The sequence below is a fragment of the Trachemys scripta genome, chromosome 11 (assembly GCF_013100865.1).
Source record: "Trachemys scripta elegans isolate TJP31775 chromosome 11, CAS_Tse_1.0, whole genome shotgun sequence".
NCBI classification, from domain to species: Eukaryota; Metazoa; Chordata; order Testudines; family Emydidae; genus Trachemys; species Trachemys scripta.
Genome location: NC_048308.1, coordinates 75,923,495 through 75,942,480, shown reverse-complemented (window position 1 = coordinate 75,942,480; position 18,986 = coordinate 75,923,495). Strand labels below are relative to the sequence as shown.

General features: G+C 43.7%; 2 protein-coding genes across 2 annotated transcripts; both read right to left on the bottom strand.

The window, feature by feature from the left end:
• Window positions 1-370: 370 nt before the first annotated feature.
• On the bottom strand, window positions 371-3,234 carry LOC117885145 (protocadherin gamma-B5-like). The gene has a single exon (XM_034786330.1). It carries the CDS (start codon window positions 2,943-2,945, stop codon window positions 471-473), a length of 2,475 nt encoding a protein of 824 aa, XP_034642221.1. The 5' UTR covers window positions 2,946-3,234; the 3' UTR covers window positions 371-470.
• A 1,974-nt stretch (window positions 3,235-5,208) lies between these two features.
• Window positions 5,209-8,060, bottom strand: LOC117885184 (protocadherin gamma-A10-like). The gene has a single exon (XM_034786392.1). The coding sequence runs from the start codon at window positions 7,769-7,771 to the stop codon at window positions 5,339-5,341; it is 2,433 nt and encodes an 810-aa protein (XP_034642283.1). The 5' UTR covers window positions 7,772-8,060; the 3' UTR covers window positions 5,209-5,338.
• Window positions 8,061-18,986: the final 10,926 nt, after the last annotated feature.

Sequence of the window (18,986 nt, the reverse complement as noted above, 5' to 3'; positions counted from 1 at the left end):
ACTCCAAAACTTTTGGCACTTTAAACTTAAGATATTTTTACAAAGAACAGTTCAAAAGAAGCATATTGAAGAGTATTAATTAAAATTTACATATTAAAATTAAAAGGCTGTCCTATTTTTCTCTGGCGTTAGCAGAAGCACATCATACTGGCGAGCAGGTATATAATCTCGCTGAATAATGCACTTATTTAATTTAAATATTTTCAAATGAGACAAAATATGCTCGTTGGAAAGAGCGAATGGATTTGCAGTTAAGCAAGTGTATAGGGCCTTAGAACATTTGAGTTTTATCTTGTGCTCAATTGCAGATTTCCTCTCTGACATGCCTACGTCACTTATCTCCATTGTGATGACCCTTATCCTTAAAATGGGGATAACTTTCGCTGTCATGCACCTGAGAACAAATTCTGAGACCGCAAATACTATGGCAATGGCGCAAAAGAAAAGCCTAAATACATTAAGGCAGTATTTCACAATGACTGCGTATTCTCTATAAAGATAGCACATGAGGCATCAAAACAGAAACTCACCTCCCCAGCAGTCTCCGTCCCACGATGTAAGCTGCTAGTTCCATTGCCCATGAACACCGTTCCTGAGCTGTTACTGCACAGAATATTCCCGTCCATCTGCACATTAGATTTCAGGAAAGTGAAATCATTCTTCCTGGCGTCTGAGGACAAACACAGCTGGTAGGAATAAGGCAAAGTCCCATTTTCATAGTTGGGTGGAAACACCGTTCCAGTCTTGGAATAAGGCTCAGGACCAAAACACTGAAGTAATTTGGGTTTCCTTGACGTTCTCAGTTTCATAACAATGGCCAGTATCACTGTCAAGAGGAACAAAAATGAGATCAAGGCTAAAGCCAGCACCAAATACAACTGTAAATCAGACTGAGGTGCCGAGTCACCCGATTGGTCGCTCATTTCCGGAAGAGCCTCTTGGAAGTTCTCAGCAAACACCAGGTTGAGAGTCACTGTGGCGGAGAGAGGGGGCTGCCCGTTATCCTTCACCAGGGTGACCAGCCTGTGCTTCACAGCATCTCTCTCCGCAAAGACGCGGGCTGTCCGGATCTCCCCGCTGTGCAGCCCCATGCTGAAGAGCGTCGGTTCCGTGGCCTGGAGCAGATGGTAGGAGAGCCAGGCATTGTGTCCTGAGTCAGCATCCACCGCCACCACCTTAGTCACCAGATAACCTGCCTCGGCCGAGCGAGGGACCATCTCGAACAAGGCGGAGTCATCGGCTCCCAGGGAAGGGTACAGGATGCGAGGGGCGTTATCATTCTGATCCAGAATAAACACCCTGACGGTGACATTGCTGCTAAGAGGCGGGGATCCGCCGTCTTGGGCCTTCACTTGCACTTCAAACTCCCGGAATTGCTCGTAGTCGAAGGAGCGCTGGGCATAGATAGCTCCGGTCTGGGAGTTAATGGAGATGTAGGAGGAGAGAACCTCCTGGAGGTTGCTGCTCAGGATGGAGTAAGTGAGTCGGGCGTTCCGGTCCAGATCCCGGTCTGAGCCTTTTACACTGAAAATAGAGGCCCCCGAGGGATTGTTCTCTGGCACATAGGCGGTGTAGGAAGGTTTCTCAAAGACAGGGGCGTTGTCATTGATATCCGAGATCTGCAACAGGATGGTTTTCTGGGTGGAGAGCGGGGGAGAGCCGTTGTCTGTGGCGGTGATTGTGATATTGTACTCCGGCGTCTTTTCCCTGTCCAGAGAAGATTCCGAGACGATTTTATAATAATTGCGAGAAGAGGACACTATTGTAAATGGCAGACTCTTTAGAATGTAACAGGTGACGTGTCCGTTTTCTCCGGTATCTCGGTCATGGGTTTTGATCAGAGCTATCACTGTCCCGCGCACTGAGTCTTCCGGTATTTGGCTGGACACAGATGTGAATGTCACTTCCGGGGCGTTGTCATTTTCGTCAAATAATTCTATTTGAATTTTGCAGTGAGCAGTTTGTCCACCCCCATCCCTGGCTTCTACTTCCAGCATGTATGTGTTTGTTTCTTCAAAATCCAAATACTGTCTATTTGTAATTATTCCGTTCTCAGGATCTAAATGAAATACTGTACGAGCATTTTCCTTCGCGTTGCTGAATGAGTATGTGATTTGGGCATGTACCCCTTCATCCTTATCCGTGGCTTTCACCTGAAGCACTAAGGACCCCCGAGGTAGGTTTTCCCTCAGACTGACTTTGTAGATCTCCTCAGTAAATTCGGGAGGATTGTCATTGGCATCAGTGACATTAACCCTAATTTGAGCCGTCCCTGATTTGACTGGATCTCCGCCATCCACGGCCGTCAGGATCAAGTGATGGGAACTTTGTTTTTCCCGATCCAAAGATTTTTCCAGCACTAATTCTGGGTATTTATTTCCATCCGGGCTCTCCTTCACAACCAGGGTAAAATGCGGGCTCTTGCTGAGCTGGTAACTCTGTACTGAGTTGATCCCCGTATCTGGATCTTGCGCTTGTCGTAGGGGAAATCGCGTACCCGGTAGTGCTAACTCATTGATTTCTAATGCGATGTTACTCTTGATGAACCGCGGGGCGTTATCATTAATGTCCTGGATTGCTACATTCACATGGAAAGCATTTAATGGATTTTCCACCACCGTTTCGAGTGTCAGGACACAAAGGGGTGTCTCCCCGCATATCGCCTCCCGGTCTATCCTGCCATTCACATACAGGTTGCCATTTTCCCCATTCACACTGAAGTATTGCTTTTCCGAACTAACACGGAGCTTCCGCTGCTGCAGTTCTCTGGTATTTAATCCCAAATCCTTGGCGAGATTCCCCACAAGGGAACCTTTGGCCATTTCTTCAGGTATGGAATAAGGAATCTGCTCCGAGACCGCCCGGCAGAACAAAGACAGTAAGAAGGGAAACAACAGTACCTGCCGTGTGACTGCCCGGCTGGGCTCTCGGCGCCTGATTTCCATCCCGGTCTCTGTCAGATTTGCTCTCTCCTTTCCTTGTTTGTTTTGTTTACATCTGTTGTTTACTATCCCATCTGGGCAAAGGAATCTGCGGCAGAGGGGTAAACGTTCCCGTATTGTGTGTTCTAACGTCCGTTCCCTTTTCTCAGCCGGACTGTGAAGGTCTCTCTGCTGTTTCCTCTGCGATCCGCGCTGTGTGACGGAGCAATCACACTGCAGGAGGCTCGGATGGATCTCCGGCTCCAGCCCTGGCTCCGCATTGGCCAACAGCGGCACTCCGAGTCTCAGCCCGAGAACTGCAATAGCAGCGATCTTATCAAGGCAGCTCTACTCACAATCATTCATGGAGGTTTTCTTGTTTTGTTTTGTGTTTTTTCTTCTAATTTGCGTGTAAATGCAAAACATGTAGTATAGTAAAAACATTGCCGTGAAGTATAAACATCTGTGTTTCCTAATATAAGTATAAATGTAAAGTCTAAATGCTTTTTGAATACAGATAGAAACAAAGATAGCTATAGATATGTGTGTGTGTCTATTTATTGATAGTGTAAAACTTAAAAATCTTGAGATTTCTTTGCCTTTGTTTCCATATATGTTTGCGTGTATGTGTGGGTGTACGTCTTGGTCTGTGTCAGTGTAATGAATATGTACAAGAACAACAATTTCCATGTAATAACCACATCCTCCGCAAACACTCCTCTGGGTGAGATTCTGCTAAACACAGTTCCAAAGCGTTTGACAGAAAACAATAGTTTTTAAACCCAATAGCACGAGTGATTGCGGGTTCAGAATATAAATCTAAACTCCCGAGCAAATCTATTTTCGTGGTTAGCCCTTATTGTCACTTTTAGGTTATCTTTCCTTCGAAAGTAATCTGCCCACTCACAATACAATGGTTGTTTCTAAAAAGTACTAAGAAAATTTCTCTTGAGTTGAACTATAATGAAAAACCAGGTGCTTTTCACTCGTAGAACCGCGCTAAAGAACAGTTTAATAGTTTTCCAGACATTCCAAAAACTAAACATGAATGGAAAACTTAAATGAGTCCTAGAGAGCCAATGTATTCAAAGTCTTCCCAGGGATACAAAGACAAAGGAGACCGTCAAATAATGTAATTATAATCACGTGCCCACTATTCAAACATATTTGAGTTAGCCTTTCTCTGATTGCTTTAGACAATGTGCTATGGAAACATATATTACTATTTTAATAAAAAATTACAATAAATGTTAGAATCTTTTCTTTTATTGGACTAACTTCTGTTGGTGAAAGACACAAGTTTTGGAGTTTACCAAAAAGAGTTCGCTGTAATCTCGAATGCTTGTCTTTCTCACCAACGGAAGTTGGTCCAATAAAAGACAATACTTAACCCATCTTGTCTATCTAATATACTGGAGCTAACTCGGCTACAACACCGCATAGAGAATCTTTTCTGTGCCAACTACATGCTATAAAAACATATTACTGTAATGTGTCATCAATTTCTCTCAAATTCTCAAGGCTCAAATATAAGACAAAAGAACATTATTGTTGCAGGAAATTTAAAATAATGTTTAAATAGTCCAGGGATCGGCAACCTTTGGCACGCGGCCCGCCAGCACATCCCTTAGCCCGCTCAGCTTCCCGCAGCCCCCTTTGGCCCGGAGCAGCGAACCGCGGAAAGTGGGAGCGGCGATTTGCCGAAACTGCCCGGCCTGCCAGGGTGCTTACCCTGGCGGGCCGCAAAGGTTGCGGATCCCTGAAATAGTCTCTTCTTCTTAATCAAACATTTACATAACTTTAGCTTCATGATTATGCATTTCTACCCTGCATTATTTGCAATACGGAAAGTCAGATGAAATCATATTTGGAGTTAAATACACTGGTTTATAAAAATAAGTTAATATTGAGAACTGTGTGGTCACTGAAATATTTTGCCTTTCAGTAACATTCTTATTCTTTCTGAAAATCTATGTTTCTTCTGACAATATAGGAAAATTCCCTTACTTTGTAATATCTCACGTAAGGTAACGTATATAGTATCACAGATTAAAGGCAGATTCAAGTTTTGAACAAATCACCGTTTCATGAGAACTTCAAAAGGGAACTAGGAAATCTGTTTTCTAAATGGGTTCACAATGTAAATATTATTACACAAAATATATTTATATATACATAGCCGTCCAATACTCTGAGGACAACATTGACTCCAAACTCAATCCCGAATAGCATGCCAGAGTATGGTTCGGATGATCAAAGCTTTACAAGAAAAATATATAGTATAACCGAGACTCTCTCTCCGCCTCCCGCCAGATTCTCTCTAATACAGGCCCCCAAATACTTGATGCACTCAGTAATTCTCTAGCGATTAACAGCTACCTATATTTACAAATATAAATCACAAGATTAAGCAGATATTAGCTGACCTGAATGGACGTCCGATCCATGTTATTGTCTAACTCTTCAGTAATTAGAATAGGATCCTTTATCTCACAAGAGTGCTGACTAGTCAGAGTATTTGAATAGTTTGATTTGGGAAAGTTGAATTGGCTCTTTCTGGAGTCCGTGGTGAGAGAATCCTCATGTGAGTAGGAGTGAAGAAAAGCTCTGACTCCATCGAGCCCCATAAACTGCGAGACGGGAACTCCACTGAAAGTCACACTCGAGGAGTCAAACAGCTGCGAGTTTCTCCACCGGCGGAGCCTCAGGGCCAGTAACACTATGATAAAGATAAAGAACAGGCAGGAAACGGAAGCCACAGCGATCACCAAATACAAGGTGAGGCTGGACTGGGGGTCTGCAGGAGCTGAGAGGCTGCTTAAATCGGAGAGGATTTCGGGGATGCTGTCAGCCACCACCACCGTGACAGTGGTCGTGGCAGAGAGGGGGGGCTGCCCGTTGTCCTTCACTAAAACCACCAGACTTTGCTTGAGGGCATCTCTGTCTACAAAGTAGCGCGCTGTCCTGATCTCTCCGCTGTGGAGTTCTACAGAGAACAGCCCCGGCTCGGTAGCCTTCAGCAGCTGGTAGGAGAGCCAGGCGTTCTGCCCAGAGTCTGCATCCACTGCCACCACCTTACTGACTAGGTAACCCGGCTCGGAGGAGCGAGGGGCCAACTCCACTCCCGTGGAGCCATCGGTGGGAAAGGAGGGGTGTAAGATTTGCGGGCTGTTGTCATTCTGATCCAGTATAAAGAGAGTGACGGAGACATTACTGCTGAGAGGTGGGGAACCCCCATCCTGAGCCTGCACTTGGAACCGAATCTCCCGGAACTGTTCGTAATCGAAGGAGCGCAGAGCGTAAAGAGCCCCAGTCTCGGAGTTAATGGAGATGGAGGAGGAGAGTGGAGCTTCCTGGATCTGACCCTCGGTAACAGAGTAGGTGACTCTGGCGTTCTCTCCTTCGTCGGGGTCATTGGCCTTCAGGGAGAAAACGGAGGCTCCTCTCGGGTTATTCTCCGTGACGTAGGCCGTGTAGGACGTTTTATCGAAGAAAGGGGCGTTGTCGTTCGTGTCTAAAATCCGGAGTGGGATCATGGTGGTTGTAGAAAGAGGAGGAGTCCCATTGTCCGTGGCGATCACTGTGATGTTGTATGCTGCCACCTGCTCCCTGTCCAGGGCTCGGTCAGTCACCAGACTGTAATAATTATCCAACGATTTCCTCAGCTGGAAGGGGAGGTTGCTGAGTACGGAGCACGTGACCTTTCCGTTCTCTCCAGAATCTAGATCTTGCACATTTAAAAGGGCGATCACAGTCCCGCGGGGAGAGTCCTCAGGGATCGAGTTGACGAGAGATGTGATTGTTAATTCTGGAGAGTTGTCATTGACATCGCTAACAACGATCACAATTCTGGATCTGTCGAAAAGGCCTCCCCCGTCATGGGCTTGCACCTCGATTTCATATAACGCAGCCTCTTCAAAGTCCAAGTTCCCCACGACTATTAATTCTCCCGTCCTTGAATCCAAGTGGAATATCTGTGAAGCTTCATTAGTTATCTTTCTGATTGAGTATTTTACCTCTTGGTGTATTCCTTCATCGGGATCAGTCGCTTTCACTGTCACCATCGTGGACCCCGCAGGCATATTTTCTAAAACATTAACTTTATAGACCGTCTGAGTGAAAACTGGTGCATTGTCATTCGCATCGAGAACAATAACGCGGATTTGCGCAGTGCCGGACCTGACTGGATCTCCCCCGTCAGTAGCTGTGAGGATTAGATCATAAACAGCTTGTTCTTCGCGGTCCAGAGACTTTTCCAGCACCAGTTCTGCATATTTAACTCCATCTGATCCGGTTTGCACGTCCAGGGAGAAATGCCTATTACTGCTGAGGTGGTAGCTCTGGAGAGAATTTATCCCTAAATCTGGGTCTTGCGCCTCCTGCAGGGGATACCGCGATCCCGGTGCCGTTATCTCGCTGATTTTTACTTCCGATTCTCCCGCCTGGAAGTTGGGAGCATTGTCATTAATATCTGTGATTTCAACTTCAACTCTATAAAGCTTCATTTTTTCTTCAACAATAATCTCAAAAGTTAACAGACACTTCTCGATCCGGCCACAGATTTGCTCTCTGTCTATCCTTTCCGTTGTGATTAAATGGCCGCTCTTAACATTTAAAGCAAAATATTGCGTCCTACCTTTTGATACAACGCGGACTCCGCGGTCTGAGAGCTCCTTTATATCCAGCCCCAGATCCTTTGCGATATTCCCCACAATGGAACCTTTCTGCATTTCCTCGGGAATGGAGTAGCGAGTCTGCCCAGAAACTGCCTTCCAAACGGTAACCAACATAAAGCAGAACAGGGCTCCCCTTTTGCAGTGCTGGCGCCTTTGAGTTTCTGCCAATCCCATGCTGATGTGGACACGCCACTGATTCTATGTCAAGAAACGTGTCTTGATTCTGTATTTGACCCCTTGATTCCGGTAACGTTGATAGTTAAACCAGAGTCAGTTTTAGCGAATATCTGCCTTTGCAATGTTCAGTCCAGACCTATTGAATGTGCTTCTGATGTGTCAGCGTTCAGTGCTCTGTAACTGCAGTGCTGAACTGGCTGGATCTGTCGTCGCGTTTCTCTCCCTTACTGGTGAACAGCGGCGCTCAGAGTCTCAACCAATAACTGCAGAATCTCCTTGGAATTTTTGACGGTATTTTCACTGGATGGTTAACGCTATAAATATGCTGTTTTCTCATTATTATGTACGTTTTCGTCTCAGGTACACACAAGGAATAAGAATTTTTGTTGTACTGAATCTGACTTTATTAGTTATAAGGATTTAGTGATTGAATTTTGTTTAAATTTACTATGCTTGATTATGAACTACAGATACATAGCTTTGTCCAGAGTTATGCATATTGTAAGTGTATATGGATATGTTTCTCCAATCTGATTCGCCTCTCTGCATTCGACCCTGGTGGTGCGTTGTGCAATTGCTGAATGCTAACATCTTTGTAGTAATCTAATATCTGATTTTTACGTCGCTAGATGTATTTCAATTTTTTTCTACATCTGACTTGTTCATTTGTCGCTCAAGCCAATATATTCATATTACTGCACTATGGATCAAATATTAATAAACGATTCAGGAGCGCTGTCAATGAGTTGGCTATATCTATTCTGTGATATACAATAATTTGTACTCCATTTACCAGTCTGGCAATTTTCATATTAAGTTTTATAATATTTAAGACAACGGGAGGTTATTGCAAATGGTGCTAAAAGAATGCTACTTTAAGAAGCATATATATTCCAATAATGCACACATTTCGAATATCAAATCACATAAACACAACACACAGGTAGTAGTCATACAATGTGATCAATTGCAGAGACAGATGGTGAGGAAAATCACGTGATTTTATCGTTGGTTATACACCTTTGATCGCTCTGCCCACTAATGCACCTCTTCCAGGATAGCGTTTAATATTACAAACCTATGAGCAGTTTAAAAACAGTATTTTAAAACTATCAAAGAGGCAAAGAAATATTTCCTTTCCCCCTCTACAGTGGTATATGTCCTTATCGTCCACAAAAATAAAATAAAAACACGTGACCTAGACCCAGGGTAGTCAATAGTAAGTCATACACCGATACTACTTTGAAGAACCCATATCGTGAATTGCAAGAAATAGGAGCACTGTCTGTGCTGCAGAAAAGGAGTCATAACATTCTAGTGGTACTCAGTCCTTGCTTCTAGTTTTGGAAAGAGTAGAGAAACTAGCCCTTAAATATTACATATTCACATTTATATACAAAGACTTTTAAAAAGATATTATCTAAATGTTTAAGGCATCACATGACCACTGAACATTTGGACTCATAGTAACTAAGGGAGCCTGACTTGACAGAGGCAGGTAAAGAGAAAAAAATAGGCCCAACAAAATTTTTAACAAATTTTCCCCTTATAAGACATGTGGCATGGACAGTTACAGGAAGAGGTGTTTTAATGGTTTTATCATCACTTCTTTGGAATGACACATGTAACTCTCTAATGGCCTTGCCACTGTTGCGTAAAGTGGCCATCACAAACATATGCAGATAAAACCTTCATATCACACCATAACTTCATGTTATATAGGTGATATGTAAGAGGTGAGAAACTGGTGGAATAATAATAATCTCTTTATATATTTGTAACTAACCTGGTTCCTTCTGAACTTTAAAAAAATTGGTTAAAACTATAGTAGAGAATAGAATTATCAGACACATAGATGAACATGATACATCTGGGAAGAGTGAAAAGGGCTTTTGTAAGGGGAAATTATTCCTCACCAATCTATTCGAATTATTTAAGATGTCAACAAACATGTGGACCAGCATGATTCAGCTAATACAGTCTACTTGGACTTTTAGAAAGCCTTTGACAAAGTCCTACACCAAAGACTCTTAAGCAAAGTAAGCAGTCTTGGGATAAAAGGAAAGGCCCTCTCTTGGCTCAGCAACTGTTTAAAAGATAGGAAACAAAGGGTAGAAATAAAGGTCAGTTTTCAGAATGTAGAAAAGTAAATAGTGGGGTCTCCCAAGAATCTGTACTGGGATCAGTGCTGTTCATAGGGTGACCAGATGTCCCGATTTTATAGGGACAGTCCTGATATTTAGGACTTTTTCTTATATAAGCACCTATTACCCCCCCCCCCACACACACACACACACGTCCTGATTTTTCACATTTGCTATCTGGTCACCCTAGATGTTCAACATATTCATAAATTATTTGGAAAAGGGGGTAAACCATTTGCAGAGGCTATAAAATTCCTAAAGGCAGTTAAATCCAAAGCTAACTATGAAGAGCTACCAATGGATCTCATAAAACTGGGTGATGGGGCAACAAAATGGCAGATGAAATTCAATGTTGATAAATGCAAAGTAATGCACATTGGAAAAAATAATCCCTACTATACATACAAAATGATGGGGCCTAAATTAGCTTTTACCATTCAAGAAAGAGATCTTGGCATCATCATGGACAGTTCTCTTAAAACTGCAGCCAATTAGTTCCTTTTAGCATCCATTTATCATTGTGCTATTTGCCATTTCATACATAATCAATGTAGGCTAAATAGACTGAAATTGTAGGATTGCAGAAGTATAAGACTGCAAGTATTTAGGAATGATGACTGTGTATTAGGTAAAAACAGTGAGGAGTCCTTGTGGCACTTTAGAGACTAACAAGTTTATTTGGGTATAAGCTTTTGTGGGCTATAACCCAGTTCATCAGATGCATGGAGAGAAAAAAAGTAGGCAAGTATAAATATATAGCAGATGAAAAGATGGGAGTTGCCTTACCAAGTGTGGGGGGGTGGTCAGTGCTAATGAGGCCAATTTAATTAGGGTGGACGTGGCCTATTCCCAACAGTTGACAAGAAGGTGTGAATATCAACACAGGGGAAATTATTTTTTGTAGTGACCCAGCCACTCCCAGTCTTTATTCAGGCCTAATTTGATGGTGTCAAGTTTGCAAATTAATTCCAGTTCTGCAGTTTCTCCTTGAAGTCTGTTTTTGAAGGTTTTTTTTTTTTTTTTGAAGAATGGCCACTTTTAAGTCTGTTATTGAGTGTCCAGGGAGATTGAAGTGCTCTCCTACTGGTTTTTGACTTTTACAATTCTTGATGTCTGATTTGTGTCCATTTATTCTTTTGCATAGAGACTGTCCAGTTTGGCCAATGTACATGACTGAGGGGCATTGTTGGCACATGATGGCATATATCACATTGGTAGATATGCAGGTGAACAAGCCCCTGATGGTGTGGCTGATGTGGTTAGGTCCTATGATGATGTTCCTTGAATAGATATGCAGACAGAGTTGGCAACAGAGTTTGTTGCAGGGATTGGTTCCTGGGTTGGTGTTTTTGTTGTGTGGTGTGTAGTTGCTGGTGCGTATTTGTTTCAGGTTGGGGGACTGTCTGTAAGCGAGGACTGGCCTTTCTTCCAAGGTCTGTGAGAGTGAGGGATTGTCCTTCAGGATAGGTTGTAGATCCTTGATGATGTGCTGGAGAGGTTTTAGCTGAGGGCTGTAGGTGATGGCTAGTGCATTCTGTTACTTTGTTTGTTTGGCCGGTCCTGTAGTAGGTGACTTCTGGGTACCCTTCTGGCTCTCAATCTGTTTCTTCACTTCCCCAGGTGGATATTGTAGTTTTAAGAACGCTTGATAGAGATCCTGTAGGTGTTTGTCTCTGTCTGAGGGATTGGCGCAAATGTGGTTGTATCTTAGGGCTTGGCTGTAGACACTGGATCGTATAATGTGGTCTGGATGAAAGCTGGAGGCATGTAGATAAGTATAGTGGTCAGTAGGTTTCTGGTATAGGATGGTGTTTATGTGACCATCGCTTATTTGCACTGTAGTGTCCAGGAAGTGGATCTCTTGTGTGGACTGGTCCAGGCTGAGGTTGATGGTGGGGTGGAAATTTAATTTAAAGAAATAAAAAGTCTACAAAACATCTGCTCAATGTGCAATGTGCAAAAAGGCTAACACAATGTTAGGAACCATTAGAAATGGGATAGATAATGAGGCAGAAAATATCATAATGCCACAATATAAATCCATGGTACACCCAAGCCTGAAATACTGCATGCAGTTCTGGTTGCCCAATCTCAAAAAAGATATATTAGAATTAGAAAAAGTACAGAGTAGGGTAACAAAAATTATTAGGGATATGAAATAGCTTCTGTACCAGGAGATATAAAGGAGTTTAGAAAAGAGATAACTGGGGTGAGGGAGGATAGAGGTATGATAGAGGTCTATAAAATCATGAATGGTATGGAGAAAGCGAATAAAGAAGTGTTATTTACCCCTTCACATAACACAGTAACCAGGGGTCACCCAATGAAATTAATAGGCAGCAGCTTTAAAACAAACTTAAGGAAGTACTTCTTCACAAAATGCAGTCAATCTGTAAAACTCACTGTCAGGGGGTGCTGTATAAAGCCAAAAGTATAACTGGGTTCAAAAGAGAATTAGATACAGTCAAGGAGGAAAAGTCCATCAGCCACGATTAGCCAAAATGATCAGGGATGCAACTCATGCTTTGGGTGTCCCTGAACCTCTGCATGCCAGAAGCTGGGACTGGATGACAGGGGATGGATAACTTGATAATTTTCCTGTTCTGTTCATTCCCTCTGAAGCATCTGGCATCAGCCACTGTCAGAAGAAAGGATATTGAGCTACATGGACTATTGGTCTGATCCAGTATGGCCATTCTTCTTATTATTATTATAAGCTAGGAAGATTTCTGCTAAAGAAGCAATTCAATCATCTTGCTTTTTAATCTTTATCTTCAATAAATTTGCATTAAGACTTTTCTCTATCATTACAAAAAGTATATCTTATTGGAGGAAAATAAATACTTCTGGATAATACAGTTATTCCAAGCAACTTCTTTGAAATAAAAGATAGGATGTTCTTCCATTACAAGAGGAGTTGATTGGTAGACAAAGCACTGGACTCAGACTTGGGAGGTTCGATTTCTATTTCTTCTCTGTCAGAGATTTCCACTCTGATTTGTGGCAAGTCATTCCCCTTGTATTCAACTCCTCCCAGTAAAATGGGTAATAACGCTACTCTAAATTGCTGGGGTGTATTGTGGACAACATCACTAGAAGAAAAGACATTTTAGACTTGATTCTGACCAACAGAGAGGAATTGGTAACAAATTTGAAGGTGGAAAACAATGTGGGTCAGAGTTACTAGGGAAAGGAAGGAGCAAGAGCAGGAGAATAAGGACAAAGGACTTCAAGAAAGCAAACTTTAACAAACTCAGAGAACTCATAGGTAAGGAGAAGAAAATCTGAGGGAGAAAGGAGTCCAGGAGAGCTGGCAGTTTCTCAAGGAGACAATATTAAAAGCACAACTGCAAACTATCTTGATGCAAAGGAAATATAAGAATAAGGCACAAAATAAGTTACTCCAAGAAAGAGACTTCAAAGTCAATAAAAAGTGGGTCTTTTAATACATTGGGAGCAAGAGAAATACAAAGGAAAGTGAAGATCTTCTACTTAATAAGGAAGGAGGCCTAAAAACTGTTGACATCAAGATGGCTTAGGTATTTAATACCTATTTTGCTTCAGCCTTCACTAAAAAGATTAATGGTGACTGTGATGTTGCACTCCATATGATTTTATGAAAACATGCTAATTAGTGTGAATATAATGTAACTGGAATATGCTTCATGCAAAAGGTCTCTTGTAAGGTATCATTACAACATACTGAGTATGGTCATTCTATTTGTATAAATGTATCATTCTTGTACCTGAACCTATAAATCTGAAATATAACTCTGAGGTCTATTGTAATTATGCAAAGTGTGGGCCATTAATGGTGGTTTGGAATCTTAATGGCTCCCATCAACTAGGACAATTGTTGTCATAACTATAAAGGGAAGGGTAACAGCTGTCCTGTGTACAGTACTATAAAATCCCTCCTGGCCAGAGACTCCAAAATCCTTTTCCCTGTAAAGGGTTAAGAAGCTCAGGTAACCTGGCTGGCATCTGACCCAAAGGACCAATAAGGGGACAAGATACTTTCAAATCTTGAGGGGGGAAGGTTTTTGTTTGTGTTCTTTGTTTGGGAGTGTGTTCGCTCTCGGGACTGAGAGGGACCAGACATCAATCCAGGTTCTCCACATCTTTCTAAACAAGTCTCTCCTATTTCAAATTTGTAAGTAAATAGCCAGGCAAGGCGTGTTAGTTTTCCTTTGTTTTCTCAACTTGTAAATGTACCTTTTACTAGAGTGTTTATCTTTGTTTGCTGTACTTTGAACCCAAGACTAGAGGGGAGTCCTCTGAGCTCTTTAAGTTTGATTACCCTGTAAGGTTAATTTCCATACTGATTTTACAGAGAGGATTTTTACCTTTTTCTTTAATTAAAAACCTTCTTTTTAAGAACCTGATTGATTTTTCCTTGTTTTAAGATCCAAGGGGTTTGGATCTGTATTCACCAGGAGTTGGTGAAAGGAAGGAGGGGTAATGGTTAATTTCTCCTTGTTTTAGATCCAAGGGGGTTGGATCTGTATTCACCCGGAGTTGGTGGGAGGAAGAAGAGGGAATGGTTAATTTCTCCTTGTTTTAAGATCCAAGGGGGTTGGATCTGTATTCACCAGGGAATTGGTGAAAGGTTTCTCAAGGCTTCCCAGGGAGGGAATCCAATTGAGAAATGGTGGCAGCGGACCAGAGCTAAGCTGGTAGTTAAGCTTAGAAGTTTTCATGCAGGCCCCTACATTTGTACCCTAAAGTTCAAAGTGGGGATACAGCCTTGACATGGTGGCAGAGCGGTGGGATCATTTTAAACCCAAAAGCCTGTAAGATTTTTTTTCCCTTCTAGCTGCTTGAAAAGCAGAGCTGAAGGAAGGTAGATGCATATCTTATCTCTCCTTGCCTGAAGGCAGAGGTGTTAAGTTTTTTTAACAAGGTCCTTTGTTAAAAGAAGGGTTCAATTGAACAAACAAACGGTAAAAGGAATTTACAAGCTGAATTGTTTTTTTTTCTTTTTACATCCTCGAGAGTAGCTAGTTAGAAATCTCTGTTAACTCAGCAGCAGCCAGAGCTGAGAGCTTCCCAGTTTCAGTCAACTGCAGAGGGGGTGACCCAGCACAAGAAAACAGGAAAATGACTACCAAAGAAGTAGCTAAAAAAATAGATCTGGCCAAACTAGAAGCATAAGAAAATGAAAGAAAACATCAGAGACTGCTTCAATTAACAAAACTCGAGACAGAGCAGAGAGCAAGAGAAGAGAAAGCCAAAAAGGAGGCCCATGAAAGAAAGATGGAGCTGGAAAAAGCCAAAGAGGAGGCTCACAAGAGAACTATGGAGCTGAAAGAAAAGGAGATGGAGGAGAGAGAAAAAGAAAGGAAGCATGAACTGGAAGTAGCAAAGGCTAAGCAGGATGCACCAGCCAATCCTAACAACCCCCATCCAGGTACCACTTCCCATCCCAGAAAATTCCCCACCTACAAGGCAGGCGATGATACTGAGGCCTTCTTAGAAAATTTTGAAAGGGCCTGCCTTGGATACAGCATCATTCCAGACCAGTACATGGTAGAGCTGAGGCCGCAGCTCAGTGGACCCTTAGCAGAGGTGGCGGCTGAAATGCCTAAGGAACACATGAACAGTTATGAACTTTTTAAAAACAAGGCCAGAATCAGAATGGGGCTAACACCTGAGCATGCCCGTCAGCGGTTCAGAGCCCTAAAGTGGAAACACGATGTGTCATTTACCCGACATGCCTACCACATTGGGAAAAATTGGGATGCCTGGATATCAGGAAGAGTTAAATTTACGGAAGAGTTGCCCTTCCTAATGCAAATGGAGCAGTTTTTAGAGGGTGTTCCTGAGGAAATAGAAAGGTACATCCTAGATAGGAAGCCCAAAACTGTAACTGAGGCGGGGGAGATTGGAGCCAAATGGGTGGAGGTGGCAGAAAAGAAAAAAACTAGTAGCAGTTGGAGCGAATATCAGAAGGGGCAAGCCGAAACAAAACCTTACCACCGGGGACAACCCAAGGCCCCACCCACATCCCAAGGGAAACCCCAGATGCCTCCTCACCCCACCACACCAGTCTCCACCAACCAACATCGCCCCGGTGATACCTTAGCAGGGCGATGTTTTAAATGTAATGAACTGGGACATATAAAGGCTCACTGCCCCAAGAACCCCAACCGATTACAGTTCATTACACCCCAATCACACCAAAGATCCCCAGACCCAGATGCCTCTCTCATACCCTCGGAGCGAAGGGAAACCTTGAGAGTGGGCGGAAAGAAGGTTATCGCTTGGAGGGACACTGGGGCACAAGTGTCAACTATCCACCAATCCCTAGTGGACCCCAAACTCATCAACCCGGAGGCTCCAGTGACAATTCAACCCTTTGTGTCACAGTCTGTAACCTTGCCTACAGCCACGTTGCATGTCCAGTACAAGGGCTGGTCAGGAATGTGGACTTTTGCAGTCTATGACAATTATCTGATTCCCATGCTGCTGGGGGAAGATTTGGCCAACCATGTGAAGCTAGCCAAGAGGGTGGGAATAGTCACCCGCAGCCAGGCTAAGCAAGCTTTCACCCCCATCCCTGTTCCTGAGCCATCCACCAGGGCCCCGTCTGTGTTACCAGAGACACAAACAACGGTGGTGGAACCGGATCCCCTGCCAACGACTGCAACAGCCGTAGTGGATCCAATCCCAGAGACCCAGCCAAAGCCAGTCCCAGAACCGGAACTGGCAACGTAACCAGCACCAGAACCATTGCCAGCACTGAGTCCAGCGCTTGCAAACCCGTCTACAACTCCAACGCCAGAGGGCACCAGCGAGCCTGACCTGGTGGAAGCAGCAGATAACCCTACCCAAGAGGCTCAGCCAGAGCCTGAGATACAACATAGTGCACCAGCGGACAGCGGATCACAGTCAATGGAAACAGCCCCAGCACCTGCATCGCTTCCAGAGGGACCAAGCCCCAGTTCACAGTCCAAGGAGGAACTGATGTCTCCAGCATCAAGGGAACAGTTCAAGGCCAAGCAGGAAGCAGATGACAGCCTTCAGAAAGCTTGGGCGGCGGCACAGAGCCCCCCACCGCCTCTCAGCTCTTCTAACCAGTCCCGGTTTGTTGTAGAACAAGGACTTTTATACAAGGAGACTCTTTCTGGTGGGCACCAGGAAGACTGGCATCCTCAAAGACAGTTGGTAGTTCCCACTAAGTATCAGGTAAAGCTCTTGAGCTTAGCTCATGATCATCCCAGTGGCCATTCTGGGGTGAACAGGACCAAAGACCGGTTGGGGAAGTCCTTCCACTGGGAGGGAATGGGCAAGGACATTGCTAATTATGTCCGGTCTTGTGAGGTGTGCCAACGAGTGGGAAAGCCCCAAGACCAGGTTAAAGCCCCTCTCCAGCCACTACCCATAATTGAGGTCCCATTTCAGCGAGTAGCTGTGGATATTCTGGGTCCTTTCCCAAAGAAGACACCCAGAGGAAAGCAGTACGTACCGACTTTCATGGATTTTGCTACCCAATGGCCGGAAGCAGTACCCTTAAGCAACACCAGGGCTAAAAGTGTGTGCCAGGCATTAGCAGACATTTTTGCCAGGGTAGGTTGGCCCTCCAACATCCTTATAGATTCGGGAACTAATTTCCTGGCAGGGACCATGGAAAACCTGTGGGAAGCTCATGGGGTGAATCACTTGGTTGCCACCCCTTACCACCATGAAACCAATGGCCTGGTGGAGAGGTTTAATGGAACTTTAGGGGCCATGATACGTAAATTTGTAAATGAACACTCCAATGATTGGGACCTAGTGTTGCAGCAGTTGCTTTTCGCCTACAGGGCTGTACCACATCCCAGTTTAGGGTTTTCACCATTTGAACTTGTGTATGGCCGCGAGATTAAGGGGCCATTACGGTGGTGAAGCAGCAATGGGAGGGGTTTACGCCTTCTCCAGGAACTAACATTCTAGACTTTGTAAGCAACCTACAAAGCACCCTCCGACACTCTTTAGCCCTTGCTAAAGAAAACCTAAAGAATGCTCAGGAAGAGCAAAAGGCCTGGTATGATAAACATTCCAGAGAACGGTCCTTCAAAGTAGGAGACCAAGTCATGGTCTTAAAGGCGCTCCAGGCCCATAAAATGGAAGCGTCGTGGGAAGGACCATTCACAGTCCAGGAGTGCCTAGGAGCTGTTAACTATCTCATAGCCTCCCCCACCTCCAACATAAAGCCTAAGGTCTACCATGTTAATTCTCTCAAGCCCTTTTATTCCAGAGAATTAAACGTTTGCCAGTTTACAGCCCAGGAAACAGATGACGCGGAGTGGCCTGAAGGTGTCTACTACGAAGGAAAAAAGGATGGTGGCGTAGAAGAGGTGAACCTCTCCACGACCCTTGGACGTCTGCAGCGACAGCAGATCAAGGAGCTGTGCACAAGCTTTGCACCAATTTTCTCAGCCACTCCAGGACGGACCGAACGGGCATACCACTCCATTGACACAGAACTCCAGGAAGAAATCACAGCCAGTGTGGAACCGAACATCCAACACTATCTGTGATTTGGGGGGCATGTCATAACTATAAAGGGAAGGGTAACAGCTGTCCTGTGTACAGTACTATAAAATCCCTCCTGGCCAGAGACTCCAAAATCCTTTTCCCTGTAAAGGGTTAAGAAGCTCAGGTAACCTGGCTGGCATCTGACCTAAAGGACCAATAAGGGGACAAGATACTTTCAAATTTTGGGGGGGGGAAGGCTTTTGTTTGTGTTCTTTGTTTGGGAGTGTGTTCGTTCTCGGGACTGAGAGGGACCAGACATCAATCCAGGTTCTCCACATCTTTCTAAACAAGTCTCTCCTATTTCAAACTTGTAAGTAAATAGCCAGGCAAGGCGTGTTAGTTTTCCTTTGTTTTCTCAACTTGTAAATGTACCTTTTACTAGAGTGTTTATCTTTGTTTGCTGTACTTTGAACCCAAGACTAGAGGGGAGTCCTCTGAGCTCTTTAAGTTTGATTACCCTGTAAGGTATATTTCCATACTTATTTTACAGAGATGATTTTTACCTTTTTCTTTAATTAAAAACCTTCTTTTTAAGAACCTGATTGATT

What these genes read in the sequence shown, in the direction of transcription:
- LOC117885145 (XM_034786330.1), bottom strand. Translation starts at nt 2,945, where the DNA reads ATGGAAATCAGGCGCCGAGAGCCCAGCCGGGCAGTCACACGGCAGGTA.
- LOC117885184 (XM_034786392.1), bottom strand. Translation starts at nt 7,771, where the DNA reads ATGGGATTGGCAGAAACTCAAAGGCGCCAGCACTGCAAAAGGGGAGCC.